This window comes from Choloepus didactylus, chromosome 10 (genome assembly GCF_015220235.1).
Source record: "Choloepus didactylus isolate mChoDid1 chromosome 10, mChoDid1.pri, whole genome shotgun sequence".
NCBI lineage: Eukaryota > Metazoa > Chordata > Mammalia > Pilosa > Megalonychidae > Choloepus > Choloepus didactylus.
The window spans coordinates 45467770-45486823 of NC_051316.1; the positions used below are offsets into that span (position 1 = coordinate 45467770).

Below are 19054 nucleotides of genomic sequence, written 5' to 3' on the forward strand. Positions count from 1 at the left end.
CCAGCACAAAGCCTGCTATAAATGTCTATTAATTGAAAGACATGAAATTGAGTACCAGACCATTCAACCACTAGCCAAAGTCATTTAAAATATAAACAGCCCAGACATAAACTGGGGCTCTCTTACTCCTTAAATTTCACTAAGGGGGGTTCTAACCTCTCAGTTCAGGAGTCTGCAGAATTGCAAATCCTGTGCCCTGCCCAGGACTTTCAGTATTTCTGATAGACTTACGTTCTCTTGGTCACATCTGTCTTAGGCTCCTGATCCGTGTATGTTTTTCCTATTCCTTATCATGTTAGTCCAGATGTAAAATGTAGAAATTTCTGAAAATGTATGGAGGGATGGATTAGAGGTTTGCTTCTCAATAATGCAAACAAGTTTGAACTGAACGGCAGCCATCCCCAGTGTGAAGATATCCTTTGGCTGCTGTGCACAGGGCACGTTCCATGGATCCTTCATCCATGACACTATCTTAGAGCTCCCCCCTCTTCCTTTTTCTCCCACTATTCTCTTCTTCCTCATTCTTTCCGTTAGGGGTTAAACCAACTCCTCTTTTCCTTCTGGACAGAGCAGTTTGACCCTGTTTACTGATGTGTTTAGCTCCCGCCTTCAAGGGCTTATCTATCATAAACAGACTTTTAAGGTGTTTTTTGCAAAGACAGTCCCCTCCCTAAGTGGAGTTCTGGTGCCAAATCTTAGGAGAATAATTTCTTTAGCTCTAAGTAAGTGAGAGAGTGGAGCTTGAAAATGTATGTCCCTCATGTTCTGTTACGGTGGTGTTTGCTCCAGGGCTATAACCACCAGAAGGAAAGGAGAAACACGTAGGCTCAGGTATTTGCAAGGATCATGGACCCCATGACTGTAGCCTTGGTCAGGCCATTCTCTGCAGATTTTCATGATTATGACCGCGTCCTTAAGATTGTCGCATTGTAGAATCTTAAAGCTGGATAGAGCCATAAAAATTATAGTCCAAACTCGTCCTTTTTAACAAGGAAACTGAGAGCCCTCTGCTGGTGTTTGGAAGAAGGAGAACTGAAATCCAAGTCTGCAGATCCCTGGTGCATTACTCCTTGCTTGCACCACACGGCCAGGCCTTAAAACCGATGTGGTCATCCCAGGCCCCTTGTGACACAGAAGCTAAACATCCCTTCACTCTATAACTCGCTCATGCCTCAGAATTGGCACAGGAACAGCAAATGATGTGCTCAGTGACCTGAACATTAAGCTAATTTTAAACCCAAAGCTTCTACAAAACTCAGCTTGTAAATAAGTCATCTCTGCTGACTTCCCAGCAGAGCTACAGAATCATACTTTTTCTTCCTTGACTTACTTGAGAGCAATGAATCAGCCTCATTCATTAAATCAATCATTACATAGTTGAATTACTAATCATGCAGACTGGCAGCAGCACAGTTCTGAAATAGGTAGTTCCCATTAATAAAAATAATAACAATAACAATAATAAAACTAACACAATAACAACTAATAGTCCTTGCTATGTTTACGAGTATTAACTATTTAAACCTCACAGTATCACAATGAGGCAGGTACTGTCATCATCCATTTTACAGCTGAGGAAACTGAGGTACAGAGAAGCTAAGTACCTTGACCAATGGTACACAGCTGGTAGTTTGTAGAGGCTGGGAATGAATTCAGGTTGTCTGAGTCTAGACACTTGCTCTGCATCCTCAGCATCCATGGCCCGGACCAGATATGAAGGACTGCCCCCATTTTTGACATGTTTTGAATGATCAATGATAGCTAAACCTTCTTTGGTGCATTAAAAAATAATACAGATAGACTAGATAAATATTTCCCAGTGAACGCATGAATCTACTGTTATTCTCCTCCAAACCCCTCTAAAACAGGAGTAAGGGACTCTTTATTAAAAACATTGTGGCAGAAAGAATAGTTTGTGTTCACCATACTGGTTTCTCTTCTGTGTACTTCGGAAGACTAAATATCCCAGTCTCTGCTGCTGAGAGGTTAGCACCATGTGACCGTGCTTCCACCAGTAGGGTGTGGTCAGAAGTGATTTATGCCATTTCTAGACATGGAAGAGGAAAAGAAGATAGAAGAATGGGAAACAATCTAGTAGACCAGAAAACAAACAGATACTTAGCTGGTATCAAATTTATTGACACTTCTGAGTACCCAAAAGGCCCAGAAATGGTGCATCCAAAACCTCATAAAGGGGAAATGAAGGGAGGGCAAATGTAAAAGAATTTGTGGAAAGTCTTTTTTAAGAAGCAGCCAAAATGCCATACACTCTCTCCTATCCCCCAAAGCCCTCCCTAACCACAAAGTAAAGATTTTTTCTCTGAACGAGGTAGACAGATTCTCTAGACAAGGGGACACCAAGTGCAACATTTGGGATAGTATACAGCATTGAAAACAGAGCAGTAAAAAAATTAATGTATTTTTGATGCGGAAACCCTAGCCCTCTTCCCCCACTTGGCTCCCAGAATGCTGGCAGCTGGGTCTTCATCCTACCAGGAGATTAGAAGAGCCTTTTAAAAGCCTTTTAAAATAAAACTTTGTGAAGTTGTATTTTCCCAAGAGAAAATACCTAAAGATACTAATATGAAAGATTCTCTAGCTAAGTCACCCAACCAGTTATCTTACAATGAAGTTGAAGTAGATAATCTCCATGCATGATCTCAGGCCTTCCAATTATCTCTTTAGTACCATATTCCTAAATATGAGCAGATCAACAAGAATTATCAGACATGTTGGAAAGAACTCTATGGTGGTTTGGAGCTGTGTGTACCCCAGAAAAAAAAAAAACATGTTTTTAAACTTAATCCATTCCTATGGATGTTAACCCATTGTAAGTAGGACCTTTGGATGAGGTTACTCAGTTAATGTGTGGCTCAGCTCAATCAGGATGGCTCTTTCTGTCTCTTTCTCTACTTTCTGCAAGAATTCTTCAGCTTTATCTATTACTGGAGTCCTTTATAATTGAGTGAAATTCAGACAAAGAGGGAGAGAAATCCATGGGAAGCAAGAAACTGAAGATAAGTGGAACCAGGAAGAGAAGGCAGAGGCTGGGAGAGGCCGCCATGTGCTTTTGCCATGTGACAGAGGAGCCCAGGACCAAGATCAAAGCAGCCAATCCCAGAACACCAGTCTTCAGGAAGAAAGCACTGCCTTGATGGTGCCTTCATCTGGACTTTTCCAGCCTCAAAGCCATGAGCTAGTAAATTCCCGTTGTTTAAGCCAACCCATTGCATGGTATTTGCTTGAGCAGCCAAGGAAACTTTAAAACAACCTCTAACTTGGAAGATAGAGATCATAGCAAACAAGCAGAGAAATGCAACTTGGAGTATGTAGAACCCTTGAAGGGAGAAGGAAACTTGACCAAAACCATCATTAATATGCTCAAAAAAAAAAAAAAAATCAAAGAAAATATAGAACTGTGTTCTAAAACATTTAGTTCATTTAAAAACCTGAAACAAGCTCTTGGGAATTAAAAATATGATAACATCAAATAAAAAATTAATGGAAGAGTTAAAAGCTGAAGAATTCTTGCAGAAGTAGAGAAAGAGACAGAAAGATTAAAAGAAAAGGAAAGAGAGAAATCATCAATGCAACAATTCCAGAAAATGTGCCAGAACTCCAGGGCATACGTTTCCAGATTGTAAGGATCCACTGAGCATTCAGCACCAGGAGGTCCAGGGGTGAAAACAGACCCACACCAATTATATTATGATATTGCAGAACATGGAAGGCAAATATATGTATATGTGTACACGCATACACACACACACATACACCAAGAGCTTCCAGAGAGAAAAACACCCCGCAGGCAAAGGACCAGAGGCCAGAATGTTTTAGACTTCCAAACAATGATGCAGAAACCTATCACACAATCATGCAGCACTTTCAAAATAACAAAGAAAATTTATTTTCAATCTAGAATTCTGTCTGCCAACTATTCAGGTAAAAAAAAAAAAAGACATCAGATGTGAGGTGTCAAAAAATTCATTTCCCATGAAATTCTTTGGAAATTACTCTAAAAAGTGTACCAGCAAAATGAAAGAGGAAGCCAAAAAAAAAAAAAAAAAGGGAAATATGGGGGCACAGGAAACAGGGGCTCCAACACAGGAGAGGGGTATAGGAAATCCCCTGGGTGATGAGTAAGGGAGACCGATGGTATCAGTTCTGCACCAGGAGTAGGAGGAAAACCAGGAGCTGCCAGGCCTTCTCAAGGCTTAGTTAAGCCAAGAACTGGTATAGCGTCATTTCTGCTGCATTGTATTGGCTAAAGCAAGTCACAAGACCAACCCAGATTCATTGCAGGAGAGCATATCACAAAGGAGATATGGTTTATTGGAAGCCATCTTCAAAAACCAGCCACATAGCAGACCAAAATAATCACCTGCAAGAAATGAAAGTGGTTGACTCTGGGAAAGGAAGAATGGGGAAGTTAAGACTTGTGTTTTTCATAACAAATTTTGTAGGAATGTGTGGCTCTCTAAACTCAGTGCGTGTATAACTTTAATAAAAATAAAGTGCATATGGTTCCTGGATTACCTACTCCTCAAACAAGGTTTAATATTATTTCCGTAGAATCTTGCTAAAAGATGTCAAGATAAAAGATGCAAATATTTTACTTGCACAGCTATGTAAGTGAATGCCTTTTTGTCATATAACAAGCAAGCAGATAACACAATACAATGTTTATTTTACTCACTCCTATGCCTCTAACATATTTTTTCAGCTTTGCATACTGAACATAAAACAATGCTTCATTATAAAGTCGTTTGCTAATGTGTTAACAGGAGACTTTGGTAAAGTGTTGGCTTCTTTTATTGAGGAAAGGATATGATAAAGAGGCCACATCCATTTAGGTAGGTCTGAAAAAAAAGACAAAGGAAACACCATGGTGCTTTACCATGCTATTAAATAATAAGCCATATAATTTATTAGTCATGTTATTAAATAATAAGCCTTATAATTAATTTGTCATGTCTGCTTATTAGGAACAAAGAAATAATGGTAATATTTACCATGGAAACTCTTGGAAAATATCACCATATAGACGGGACATATTTTTATAAATACCTGACTTTATGATGTTATCAGTGCATCTTTGGCCCATAGAAGTCTAATATCCTAGCCCTGAAAATGCAACTAAGAACAGGACTTCAAACTGAGTGAGCCCTTGCCAGAAAACTCAGACACAATAAATAAGAGAAAAACAAAACACAGCTTTACTGCCACTTCCTACCACCCCTGGTGTCCCAGGGGCTGGAAAGTGCAGAGGTCCCAGGGAAAGGATGAGTCCAGCTCTCACTCCAGACGGCACCACTGCTGGGAGGATATGGCTTGGCTCCGGTCCCTGAGGAGCCCTGGGTCAGCTCTGACCAGGCTGGTAGGGCAGCGACTCCCTCAGGTGCCACACAGAGCACTGAGCCCAGTGGAAGTCCTGCTACCAGGCAGCCTCAGGAAGCAGCCAGAGGCAGGTCCCTTCAGAACCCCCTGTCTGTGGCCTGGGCTGCCAGGCATAAACACACCACCAGTCTCCTCAAATGATGTTCCTACAAGACAATCAGTCCTATCATTCAAACATATTTATATCTAAAAGCAGACTCTCGCGTTGCCTTCTTTGTATCTTCGGGCCTACAAACATCACCTCACTTAGGGGAGAGTCTGAAGAGAAAACCTCAGTATACGGTAGCCTTTGATGGGAACTCCGTAAGAGAACCACTCCCCTTCAACACCCATCTGCAATTCTGACATGTGCATAAGGCCTGGGTGGTTTAGAGATTGTCTACATTTAATTCTTAGAAATACTGTTTTGCTGTAGCAAAGCTTCAGTGATGCCTCATCATTGTATTGACTACGGTCGAAACAGTAAAATAGTCTGGCTAGTGTTGTTCTCCCTCCAGGAATGTATACATGGTTGACAGCATTATTAGTCTGATCTGTAAATGTATTGTCAGCAATATATAAGATGCTAAAAATAATATCATCTTTGCACAATGCTTTAATTTAACAAAGCAAATTTTTCCATCTATTGTCCTATTTAATCTTCAAAGTAACCCTGTGAGGGAGATGTTTTTGATCTCAGTTTATATTGAAGAAACTAAGACTCAAAAAAGTTCAGTTACTTTCCTAAGACTCTACAGTTAATAAATAACTCAGTGCTCTTTCTTGTCCACCCAAAGAAGTTGTTACAGCCTGTATTTATACTTGCCACTCACCTGCACTCTGGTAAAGGGCACCCTGACAGGGACCAGAATTGAGCCAGGCAACTGCCATCTGGCCGCTATCTCACAAGAGGCCAGCCTGCATCAGTGCAGATCATGGGATAAATAAATGACCTAATCCCCAGAGCACCTACTGTGTATAAGGTGTTATATTAAATGCTGCAAAGTCTTCAAAGATGAGTAAATCAGTCTTAAAATATGGTAGACATATAGACCATAATATAAAATGTAAATAAAATGCTAAAAAGGCTCAAATGAAAAAGACTCCTGGTTTGAAGGGAAATTTTTTTACCGAGAAAGCTTTTATAATGGGCCACTCCAGGTCAGAATGCCTTTAAAAGAGCGCAAATGGATACAAGCCTATTATAGCTGATAAATAGCCTGGAGAAATAAAAAATAAATAATATGCCAATTACTTTATCAGAGGGACTTTAAATTGAGGAAAGGATTTTTTAAATCTTATTAAAACTGAAAATCAAACTTCCAAATAAACAGAGTATAACTATGTCCAAACAGGACTTATTTTTGCCCATACAGATGTACATCAATTTACCCAGACAGTAACTTCCCTAAAATGTATTCTCAAGCTGTATCTTTTCAACCATATCATACTTTCAATGCACGTACAAATTTCTAATTAAGGAAAGAATGTTAAATACTTTGTAGCAGATAATCCTTTTATAAAGTAAATATCAGCTAATTTACTGTTTTGTAGCTATTCGTCTTTTACAGCATGATTGTTTAAAGTGAAAACTTCTATTTATGACTAGCAGGGAGCTGCAGCACTAGACATGGAATTTTTGGAATGAATAGGCTGGTTGGGGTAAGTGGAGTCCGGTTTAGAACCAATCTTTACTGGTCCAAAAGAAATTTAAGAAGACAGTTCATTTTGAGTCTCTTCAGAAACTGGCATATAGACTCTTAGGTAGCCCTGGGTGGGGTGGGAGGTGGGGGGCACTATCCAAAACAGAGACTCATGAGTAGAACCCAAAAGAGAACCCATGACAAAAATATGTGTGTGTGTGTGTCTGTCTGTAGCTTTTTACCCCTTGTGAGTAGAGACTGTGGTCCCACCCTCTTTCCCCAGTACCTAAAATAAAGACTGACAAAGAAACAGAGCGCAATACAATTTGTTTAGTGAACCAGCTGGAGATCCATTTCTCCTCTTTAAAGTCTGTCCCAACCCCCTTCTGAACCTCAGAGATAGTAAAATGAAGACACCAAGAGTTTGGCTGCTGAAACCAGACTGCATGGATTTGAGTCTAGTTTCTGGCATGTCCTTGCTGCTTGACCATGGACAAGCTTCTGTGCCTCAGTTTCCTCATCTGTAAAATGGGGATAATGATACCTCATAGGTTGTTATGAGAATTAAAGACATTAATACTTAGAAACAGTGCCTGACACAAGCTAAGCATGGAAGAAATGTAAATTATTATGACCTTTTTTATTTACTAAAGATAAACCAAGAACGAAAACCCCATTTTTTATCAGGTTTCTTTTACTCAACTACCTGCTTGATTTGTTCCTTACAAGTCAAATAAGAGTTTTTTTCAACTAAAGTTGACCCATTTTTTCCTGATTTCTTTTAACTTTCACCTGGAAGTTTATCTATTTATTTTATCAAGAGGAAATAGTTATCTTTCAGGGCAAGAAAATAGGGCAAGGAATAAATTATGCACAGACCTCATCTACTTTTTTGTGTGTGTGTTTCAAGCCTTAATTTGGTTTTCCTCAGATGTGGCAGTCACATTCCTAAGAGAAGCTCACCAAGAAAGGCAGCCTTTCCACTCAAGGAGATAGTTGAAGGTGTATTCTAGCAACCCCAGTCACATGCAGGGCTTTGCAGGGGGGTTCCTTCCACCTTAGTAGTTTTCATATCAGCAGAGAATCTGATGTCTTTTAATGAATGAATGAATGGATTTTCATTGACCAAAACCCTTTCACAATTAGTTGCAACATTTAAAAATAAAGTAAATTAATGGGAGTGAATAGAATCCCTAGGAAGAAATTTAATCCAGACAAGATTCTTTAGGTAAGAAAAGAAAAGGTCCAAAGACCGTAACAAGAAGAAATTCTCCTTGACGTGATTACAGGGGATGGGCCGCCTTGTCCTATATAGCACAGAATCCTGACAGCTCATAGGATATTGCAAGGTCAGCAAACCCTGTTCCCCTCCCCACCCTCAGTGCATCACATTTGACCATAATTAAACTAACCAGGTCAGAGGAGCCTCCCAAGCTCTTTTTATTTAGTGCCCCCCACCCACACCCAAGAGTGTCCACAGTTTCCATCAACAACTCATTGAATTGTTTAATGACCACCATGGTTAAACACACACACACCACATTTCCCCAAACACTAATGCTCTCCCCCCTAAATATTCCCTGCAAGATGTACCCATTGGTGTCATGCCATATTTGTGATATCTTACCTCAGTTGGGCCCTAACTCTGCTCCGAAACTCTGATATCCCCTCGTTCCTCATGACTCACCCTCTGACATCCTCCACACTCCTCCACTCTCTCAGAGTCCCCACTCCCTCTCACTCTTTCTCAGCAGATGGGACCCCCTCTTACTTGACTTATAATATTCAGGTTCATCTTCCCTATGAGTGGGGACTCTGAGAGAGTGGAGGAGTGTGGAGGATGTCAGAGGGTGAGTCATATTCTTTCCGCTCATGAGTATTAGTTTCTTTGCTCGCCTTCTCTGCTTTTCCTATTCTCTCTGAGAAAGGTCTCTCCTCCTTATTGAAATCAAATAATTCCTGGCCTCCATTCTCCAGGATCTGATTATCAGATAGGGCAACCAGAATGGTGCTGCCATGTTGATTTGGAGTGATTCAAATTGTTTCTCTAGACCCAGGCCCCACATACCATGGGAGCAGCACTGACCCTCCATTGTACTTAGACAATCTGAAAGTTTGCTGGCTATTAGTTTATTTGTTTATTTTCTGGTACCCAGTCCACTCCACCTCACCCCATCCCACCCCCAGTAGAATGTAAGTTCTGTGAAAAGGGGAACCTTAGCTCTCTTATCCACCGTTCGATGCCCAATGCCCAAACAGTGCCTGCACTGAAGGTATTCAGTAAATATTTGATGAACAAATAAATGAATTTCAGGCCTCTGTCCTCCTCTAGACTGTGAGCACTCATCTTGGCCTTCATACTGGCATAGTGCCCAGCATGTGACTAGGCATGAACTCAGTATCTTTGAATGCGTAAATGAATGAACAGATGAATGAATGAATATATATTATCCAGACTACAGGATCTTGACCTTGGCTTCACATTACAATTACCTGGAAAACTTTTTAAAACTGTAATGCCCAGGACTAATTAAACCAGAACCCTGGGGGTGGATCCCAGGCAATTCCAATGTAAGCCCTGGTTGAGAATAGGGTGACCAACCATCCAGGTTTGCTCAGGACTGAGGGGTTTTCCTGGGTGTAGGAACTTCACTGCTAATACTGTGACCATCACAGGAAAATGGGGATTAAGAACCACAGATCCAAACTGCCATCAATGAACTTTTCTAAAAATTTTTATTGTGGCAACACATATATAACACAAAATTTCCCATTTCAACAATTTTTAAGTTTACAATTCAATGGTATTAATTACATTCACAATGTTGTGCTATCATCACCGCCATCCATTACCTAAAATTTTTCATCACCCTAAACAGAAACTCTGTACCAATTAACCAATATTTCCCCATGCCCTCCTCCCCACCATCACCCCTAGTAACCCCTAGTCTACTTTCTGTCTCTGTGAATTTGCTTATTCTAGGTATTTCATATAAGTAGAATCACACCATATTCATCATTTTGTTTCTGGCTTTTTTCTCTCATCACAATGTCTTCGAGGTTCACCCAGTTGGTAGCATGTACCAGAACTTCATTCTTTTTGCAGCTAAATAATATTCCATTGTGTGTATATAACATAGTTTGTTTATGCATTCATCTGTTGATGGACACTTGGGTTGTTTCTGCTTTTTAGCTATTGTGAATAATGCCACTATGAGCACTGGTGAACAAGTATCTGTTCGAGTCCCTCTTTTCAATATTTTTGGGTATAATCCTAAGAGTAGAATTGCCAGATCATATGGTAATTCTATGTTTAACCTTCTGAGGAATCACCAAACATCAAGGATCATTCTCATGGGATGTTTTTTCAATTTTTGAAAAGTCAATACTCATTGGTGTCTTGCTTTCACTTGACACTTATCTAATTACATTCAGACCTGTAGCTCACACTGACCTCAGTGTTGCTTCCTGCCATGTGTTCTTGTTCAGATTTCTGCTTCAGTTATTGACATGGGTTTGTGGCCCACAAATGACAAAGGGAACGACAAAACCATTACAGCAGGTCAGCAATAGCCAACAGACCAGCTAAAGAAGTGAAGGAAATCGGAAATAGATACCTTTCCAAATGAAATCCAAATGAGCCTTCACTTTTTTTCTCTTCAAGTTGATGTCATTACACTTTGACACATTCCTTATGCCTGTTACTCTGATATAAGCCTGCAGTCCCTGTTATCAGAGGAGATAAGAAATAATTTTCTGGATGGAGAAAAAAATCCTGTATAAACTGAATGAATATTCACTATTCTAAACACTAATCAGTGTACTACAAATATGTGATGTACATTAAATCTATCAATGTATGGGTAGCAGAATCAGAAACGCCTTTGGATCTACAAAGGGAAAATAGCGCCACTGCTCTCTAGGGCCTTGATACTCCAAGTGTGGTCCCCAAATCAGCAAAATTAGCATCAGCTGGGGGCTTGTTAGACAGGCAGACGCTCAGACCCCACCCCAGACCTCCTGAGAGTTGGGGCCCAGGAACCGGTATTTCAAGAAACTCTCCAGGTTGTTCTTTGAGACGCACTTATCTAGAGAACATCTTGGCTTGGGGGTGAGAGGTGGTGGGTAATTCTTGATGCCAGTGACTCATAACCCAGAAGGAAGGGGCAAAGATAAGCAAGGCAAGAAGGAGGCATATAGCACAGTGATTCCCAGTCTCTGCTGTACATTGAAAACACTAGAGATCTTGAAAAAATATTGCAGTCTGGATCCAGACAATGTGATTTAATTGACATGGGGTGCCGCCTGGGCATAGGGAGGTTTAAAACTCTCCCCTAGGTGATTTAATGTGCAGCAAAGTTTGGAAACCACTGATAGGGCTTAATTACCAGCAACCCTAGCCTCAGCTCATTGCTTCTGCCCTCCTCTGCTGAAGAATCCAGAAGAATGGGCAGCATTAGCATTTGCTACCCCTTCCCTCTTTCTGTCACAAAAAATCGGAATCAGCAGTGATGGGATTTCGCCTCTGGCATGATAAATGCCTGTTCCATTTCCCCCCTGTTAGTGGCTGAATTATCTTTGACTTTATTCACTCCAACCTCTCTGGACCTCAGTATTGTCATCTGTCAAATGGAGACAATAGACCACATTCCCAAGATTATTTGGGACATCGCATATGACAACATGTAGAAGTGACTAATACTTTGCCTACTCTTTGCCCTACTCCTCTGCTGGGGGATATCCAGCAGCATGGAGTTGAGCATATATTTAGGGATGTCTATGTTGCCCAGCACAGCAAAGACACTTGTTGAATTCTCATGTGAATTCACTTATATGAGTCCATTTCAATCTCACACCATCCCAGCTGGGTAGGCAAGACAATTATTATTGTCCCCACCTCATAGATGATAAAGCATAGCTTGGAGAAGTCTAATGTCGCACAGCCATGAAGTGGCAGATTCAGATCCCTTTATGCTATTCCAAAGTTCTCTCCACCTACCACACTGCCTCATTCTCAGTCTCACATCCAGCTGCTTGGTAGGTTGCATCTATGGGCTGGATGCATTTATCTAGACCAGCTCTGTCCAACAGAACTTGCTGTGATGATGGAAATATTCTGAACTGCGCTAATTTAGTAGCCACTAGCCATGTGAGCATTTGGAATGCATCTAATATGACTGAGGAATTGAAATTTTTATTTAGTTTTAATGAATTTAAATTTAAATAGCCACATATGCCTAGTAGTTACGACACTGGACAGCGCAAATCTAGAAACAGAGGCTGGAGTGAAATGGGAAACTCAGAAAGGCTCCAGTGGTTTCTACTCACAAACCAAAGTAAAACCCAGCCACTTGTTTTCCTTTCTGGCAAAGAGCTTCTTGGTTCTTTTTCAATAGAGTGGCAAAGCTGGCCCACTAGTTCATGAGGGTACCATCACCACGCAATATAAAAGTCTAATCATGTAGAGCAGCACTTCTCAAATTTTAATATGCACATGAATTATCTGGGATCTTGTTAAAGTATAGATCCTGGTTCAGTAGATCTGGGATGGAGCCTGAGGTTCTGCGTTTGTTACAAGGGCCCAGGTGTTGCTGATGCTGCTGATCCATGGACCACACTTTGAGTAGGAAGGCCATAGAACAGTTGTTCTCAACCAGCAGAGCTTGCCCCCAGGGGACACTTGGCAATGTCTGGAGACATCTTCAGCTGTCACAGCGGAGAAGGGGAGAATGCTACTGACCTCTCGTGGGTAGATGCCAAGGATATTGCTGAGCATTGTACAATGCACAAGACAGCCCTCACCCACCACCACTACCACCAAGGATTATCCTGCGCAATAGGTCAATAGTGGTGACGTTGAGAAACCACACTGTGGAGCCAGGTCTGCTCTTCAGGAAGACGGAGTTAATAGGAGAATGACAGAAAAGGATCTTCCAGTTATAATAACTAATCAGTATTTTCTCTCTCTCCCATTTGTCTCACATAGGAGCCAATGCCTCTGCCCCAGACCAACTGAGCTTAGCTTTAGCCTGGAACAGAGTGGACATCGCTCGCAGCCAAATCTTTATTTATGGGCAACAGTGGCCGGTAGAGTATATGTCCTCACCCCCTGAGAAGCTTGCCCGCTTGGGCAAGGGTATTTGTTTATGAGCTCAGGAAACCACTGCCTTTTCTTTAGGATAGAAATGCTCCTTTGTAGCACCAACCCTGGCCTAACTCCCTCTCATATTTAGAGAAATACCGTCACCTAGTGGAAATTACAACTAAGCACAACTCCAAACATTCCAAACATTTCCATCTCTGAGTGGCATTTGGTGTCAATTTTCAGTTGCAAATGATGCCATTTCTTTTCATAGAACTGAAAAGGAAATTATGAGACAAAATTTCATTAATCAAAATTAAGGCAGGAGAGGAATTAGTAGTTTGTTTCTGGTTGTTGAGGGGGACAAAAGGAAGAGGTTGCTGCTGCCAAGTGGTGGCACCGCATGCTGGTTTATGGCTGGGTCACACCTCAGGTGTGCGGATTGAGCAGGCTTCAGCATGCAGATGCCATCTGGTCCTGGGGGCTGAGCACAGGTCCTCCCTATTCCCAAAGAACAGCACAGAGGGAACCGAAGCTTTATATAACTATTCTTGGTTTGTTTCCCTCAATTGACTCAACCAAAAATAATATCTTGGAAAATTGGCCATTGGGTGGTATGCACTTGCATCCCCAGGAGGCAGCCTAGCAGCCTGAAATTTGATTTCTGTGCCTGGAATCATTGAAAGACTACACCAATTTTGTACAAGTCTTTCTTTAACCCTTCCTTTCCACAGAGACCATCTGCCTGGTATTGAGCATATGTCTTCACTTAGGGCTAGCAAATTGCTAGCACAGAAAGATTTGTCAAGGAAAATATTTGTGGATAGAATGAAAGAGAAATCTTAGCCAGAGACAAGTCCAGAAGATAGATTGTTCTTTCTCTAGTTAAGGGACAAATCTTGCCTCCATTTCCCCCATCTCTGTAAGGAAAAGCAGTATCTACTTAGGTCCTTTGGTCTGTTTCCTTGTGTCCTTCTTCTAAGTCAGCCTGGTGATCTTATTCAGAACCTAAGGAAGATGGAAATGAAGATATCAAAGTACCCACGTTGGCACTTCACTGGTGTTGTTTGATCAGAAATTTGATCAGAGAAGTTTGAATGGGGAACTCCTTTCAAACCTTTGCCCTTTTCAGGATCCAGAGCAAGAAAGAGATCCTGGGAGGAAATGGCTTTTGGAACTAGAAATCCTTGGCTGCTATTTGCAAACATAGGCCCCAAAACATAGGAAGGGGTGAGACTGTTCCACAAGTGGAGCTGGGATGAGTCTTGCTAGCATGTTCTTGGATGTGCTAAAGGTTTACCAGATGTCAGAGGCATCCATTTCTAAACTATTCAGGTGAATGAAAAAAAACTGCAACACTATGCCACGGGACACATTAACTCAGTGACTTGATTTACAGGTGGGGTCTCTGGAGCAAGCTATGCTGGATGCCCTAGTGCTGGACAGAGTGGATTTTGTGAAATTACTTATAGAGAATGGAGTAAGCATGCACCGTTTTCTTACCATCTCCAGACTAGAGGAATTGTACAATACGGTAGGACCAAGCTAAGGCACTATTTGTTTTCTCTAAATTTGTTTTATCTTCTCCTGCCTCCCACATGCCTGTGACCCAACACCCTCCCCCCAAATGCATGGACCTTCTGCAACCAACAAACACCAATTCATAGGTTTCCACTTGTTTTAGCTGCTTAGTCGTCAGCATCTAAGGCAAAAAGATATTTGATCACTTAAGGGAAATGTTCCCAGATTTTTATACAAAACCACAAGCTTTGAAAATTAGTTCTTTCTGTATTCCCAGAGGGTGTTTGCAGCACTCAGCACAAGGATGATTTAACCCCCAAGCAGCAAAGGAAGCTGATTGAGCATCCTGTACCATGTTGTTATCCTCAGAACTATGATGTTCATTCCTTTTCCACTATGATGTAATAAAATATAAAACCCCTCCTGTTTGTAGTTACCCAAAAGATTTTTGTTTGTCTGTTTTGTTTAGTAATGATTTGTTAGTTCATTCACTAGGGATATCAGGAAGTAATCATTTAAAAACTCTGCTATCTATGAATTTTTTACAGCATTCAACAAGTGCATTGGGTCTGAGCTGATACTCAGTATAATTCAATGAAGCTCAAAGAGCAAATATTGTTTTCCCCCATTTTACAGATGAAAAATTTGAGACCAAAAAATGAATTGGTTTATTTAAGGTCACAAAACTCCAAAGAAAGAAGCCAGTACTGAACCCACGCTTCTGTCTCAGAGATTATATTCTTCCCCTCATTTGTCATATTGTATCACTGTTCCATCACCCAGAGCATAAATGTGATGGAGATTATTGACCTGTCCCAGCCAGGGGCAGACCAAAAGATGGTTTTAATCTCATTTCTTCTGCCTTAAACTCATTTCTTCTGCTGGAAGTAAAAAACAAATTAGCGGAGTGGTTCTAGGTTACTCTTTTCTACACAGATTTTTTTTTTGGTTCGGCATACTGGACTTTCAGTAAGAATAATGGGGATTCAGTAAAAAATAAATGAAATAAAAGACAGAGTTCAATGATTTACATACTAATTAGAGAACCAAAGGTGTAGAGTGTTTTATTCCAATGATTGAAAAGAAAAGGAAGAAATAAGTAAGCAAGTTTTAGATGAAGAATGGCCAATAGATTTCACCCTTGGAGTACTCTGTTGAGAAGATCAATGAATGGCCTGAGTGATGATAACAATAGTCAACATTTATTGCACACTAAGCACTGTTTGAATGGCTTTGTATACATTTGCTCATTTAATCTTCACAATAATCCTACCAGATAAGTGATATTACTATCCCCATTCTAGGGATGATAAAACTGAGTTGCAGTTAAGTAGCTTGTCCGTAATTAGCACTGATAAGCAGCAGGGCCAGGTTTGGAGCCAGGCAATCTGACTCCAGAGTCTGCGTGTTTAATCGCTACACAACATACAAAAGAATTCTGATGAGTATGGCTGGATGAATGGGCAGGTAGTTGAGATAATCCTCAAGGATTGTCTCAATACTTGAATGTTATGACATTGCTTAAGGATTTGTGTCATCACTGCTTTAGATCCCCCAATACTGCCACCAGATTTAGCAAATAAAAATACAGAATGCTCAGTTAAATTTGAATTTCAGATAAACAAACAAAATAAGATTTCATGGGACATACATATATTAAAAATTATTTGTTTTTTGTCTGAAATTCAAATTTAACTGGATATCCTGTATTTTACCTGTCAACCCTATTCCTGAAAGACAAGAGGTAGCAACCCATTTCATTTTATCCTGACATCAAGCAAACATATGCCTATTTTTGTATGACCTACAAGCTAAGGTGATTTTTACATTTACATTTTTAATGGTTGAAAAATCAAAAAGAGAGTAATATTTTGTGATATGAAACTACATGAAATTCAGGTTTCGATGCCCATAAATCAAGTTTTATTGGAACCCAGCCAAGCTCATTTGTTTACACATTTTCTCTGGCTGTTCTCATACTACAGAGGGAGACTAGAGTAGTTGCACCAGAGACTATGTGATCCACAAAGCCTAAAATATTTACTATTTGGTCTTTTACAGAAAACATTTGCTGACCTCTGCTTTAGACAGTTTCTCATTCAATATAGGTAATAAGCAAGTGGAAATGGTAATATGCCACTGTGTTTCCAATGTGGTAAATTAGCCCCTTTGTCTCCCTTTGCTGCAAAATTAGCTCTTCAAATGATGCTTTGGCCAAGATGACAACCGAGTTGATGGCCTCCTTTTCAAAACTTGAACCCAGAACCTCAAATGTTTTTTCTTGGTGAAATATAATCCAAAAATCTGCTAGGGTGTTTAGAAACAATGGGTACAACTGAGCAACTAAAACAAGGTCCATCTTCTTAATAAACTTGCCTCCTGCAAACCAGAACCCTTCCTTCCAAATCCATCTTGCATTGCCAATGAGAGTTCCTGACTAGCAAAACCATTTGATTCTTCTTTATTGTTTTCAGAGACATGGGCCTTCAAATACATTGTACCACTTGGTCAGGGATGTCAAAAAGGTAAGAACCCTCTCGACTACAGGTCGGAGGCCTGGCTTGACCGCTTCCTGTGATTAGAAACTTCTTCTGTTTTGCATGAGCTGCCAGAGTATCCCTCTCCCTGCTGGGCCCCGTCATTTCAGAATACAGTATGTGCGTGTGTTTTAACTCTGACATCTCTGCTTCCGATGCAGCTATGGTTTTACCTCCAGTCTCCATGGTTTTGGATGCTTTTGTTGTATAATGCTCTGTATAGTAGAACTCTAGGCTTTCCCTGTGCCGTGTGGATTTATGACATTGCCTGCATTTTTCCATATGCCCTTCCCTGTTTGGGGAGCTAGTTTCCATGCTCTCCAACTGACTTTAAGAGGTATCTTCATTTGCTGGATCCTGATGCAATGTATCACTTTCAGTTTTAGTATTATACAGAAGGTAGTAAGCATAGCTCCAAAAGTCTCAGAGAAACAGGGAATAAAACATCACATGCATTCCATTCTTCTAACACTTTAACTTTTTCCAGAATATTTTTTTACATTCTTCTTCTCATTTGATGGAAAAAAAAAATAAAACCTTGTAGGAATGGATCAAGTAGAATTATTCCCACTTTAGAGATAAAGAGGCTGAAACCCAAGAAGGTGAAAGCTGTGTATATGGTTAGTGAAGAGCTAGGATTAGAGGTTAAATCCTTTTATTACTAATAATAAAATAGCCAACATTTAGTGATTACTAGATGCCTAGCATTGATCTAAGCTTTCTATGTATGTTAACTCATTTAATCTTCATAGCAAGTCTATGAAATTTGTATTAATAGTCCCATTTATAGATGAGAAAAAATGAGGCACAGGGCAGTCGTGTTTCATCTTAGCTTGGTGCTTGCTCGTTTGCCGTGTACAATCTCCTTCAGAGGTATGGGTTATGAAACCCTTGTCAGTGTTTCCAGAAAGTGATGCTTTCACTTGAAAGGATAAAACGGATAGTGGCATTTCCCTCACCCCCACACACAGGCACACATGCATATACACATACACATACACAGACACACAGACACACCATCATCACTTTGTAGCAATTCTTTACCAAAATCCAGGGGACATACTCAGAGAAAGCTACGAAGTGAGGTCAAAAATAGAGTACAATTCCTTCCTCTCATAAGAAGCTGTTGGCTAGAACTGACCTTTAGATGTCCTGTAGCTGCTTTTTTTAAAATTTTTCTTTTGAAAGGCCAAGTAAAGGTACCATGCTCCTTATAACGTACCTATTAACCTGCTGGACCTTTGCTAATAATGACTAAAAGATAAACACACACACGCAACCCCTCCTCTGAATGCCCTTGGAAACCTTCCTGTCATTTCCACTGATTTATTAAAGGATTTTCGTCTGAGTTAGTGAAACCTGTAGTTCTTTCCAAAGAAGGGAAACAGATGCTGTGCAATCTGTACACGCAACTCAACAACCATTTTACCAAGATCACGTCTCTCCTTGGTTTGCCCCGTTTCAAGCCAGGGTTTCAACAAACCCATTTCTATTGTCCTCGAGTCTTCCAGTTTTATTTATGTTGGCTTAAAAAATGCCTGGAAACTAAATGAAGAGAAAGATCTTGGTTGGTTGAAAGTGTTCACATCCAGGGTATATTCTTTGCCACGATAATTGTTGTCTATGTTCAGTAAAATGTTCTGAGTTTTTCTAAAATACTGATGAAGACGTGATTCCCCTTACCTTAAACAGGTCATAGTCACTAGAGGAGGTGTGAGGCTTTCTGAAGAGATCCCAGCCATCAGCCAATCCAAGCTTTCAAATGAAGTCCCTCACCCTCCACACCCCTCCCCAGTCTTCTCGCAGTTAGATTTCAATTTGTAGAGATGATCAAAATCCCTCTTATTAGGCCATGTTCACTGTCCCACTCAGCTTTGCAATATCATTTTCTCTTT

The 19054-nt window shown here is 40.5% G+C and overlaps 1 protein-coding gene across 5 annotated transcripts in view; it reads left to right on the forward strand.

The window, feature by feature from the left end:
* TRPM3 (transient receptor potential cation channel subfamily M member 3) overlaps nt 1-19054 on the forward strand; it is a 596233-nt gene that overhangs the window by 465299 nt on the left and 111880 nt on the right. For 4 of the 5 annotated variants that reach the window (XM_037798450.1, XM_037798452.1, XM_037798453.1 and 1 more), the window contains 3 exons: nt 13006-13106; nt 14501-14635; nt 17097-17147. In XM_037798450.1, coding sequence (XP_037654378.1) covers nt 13006-13106; nt 14501-14635; nt 17097-17147 — 287 coding nt within the window. The remainder of the gene's footprint in view (nt 1-13005; nt 13107-14500; nt 14636-17096; nt 17148-19054) is intronic. The other variant, XM_037798451.1, reaches the window with a different exon arrangement.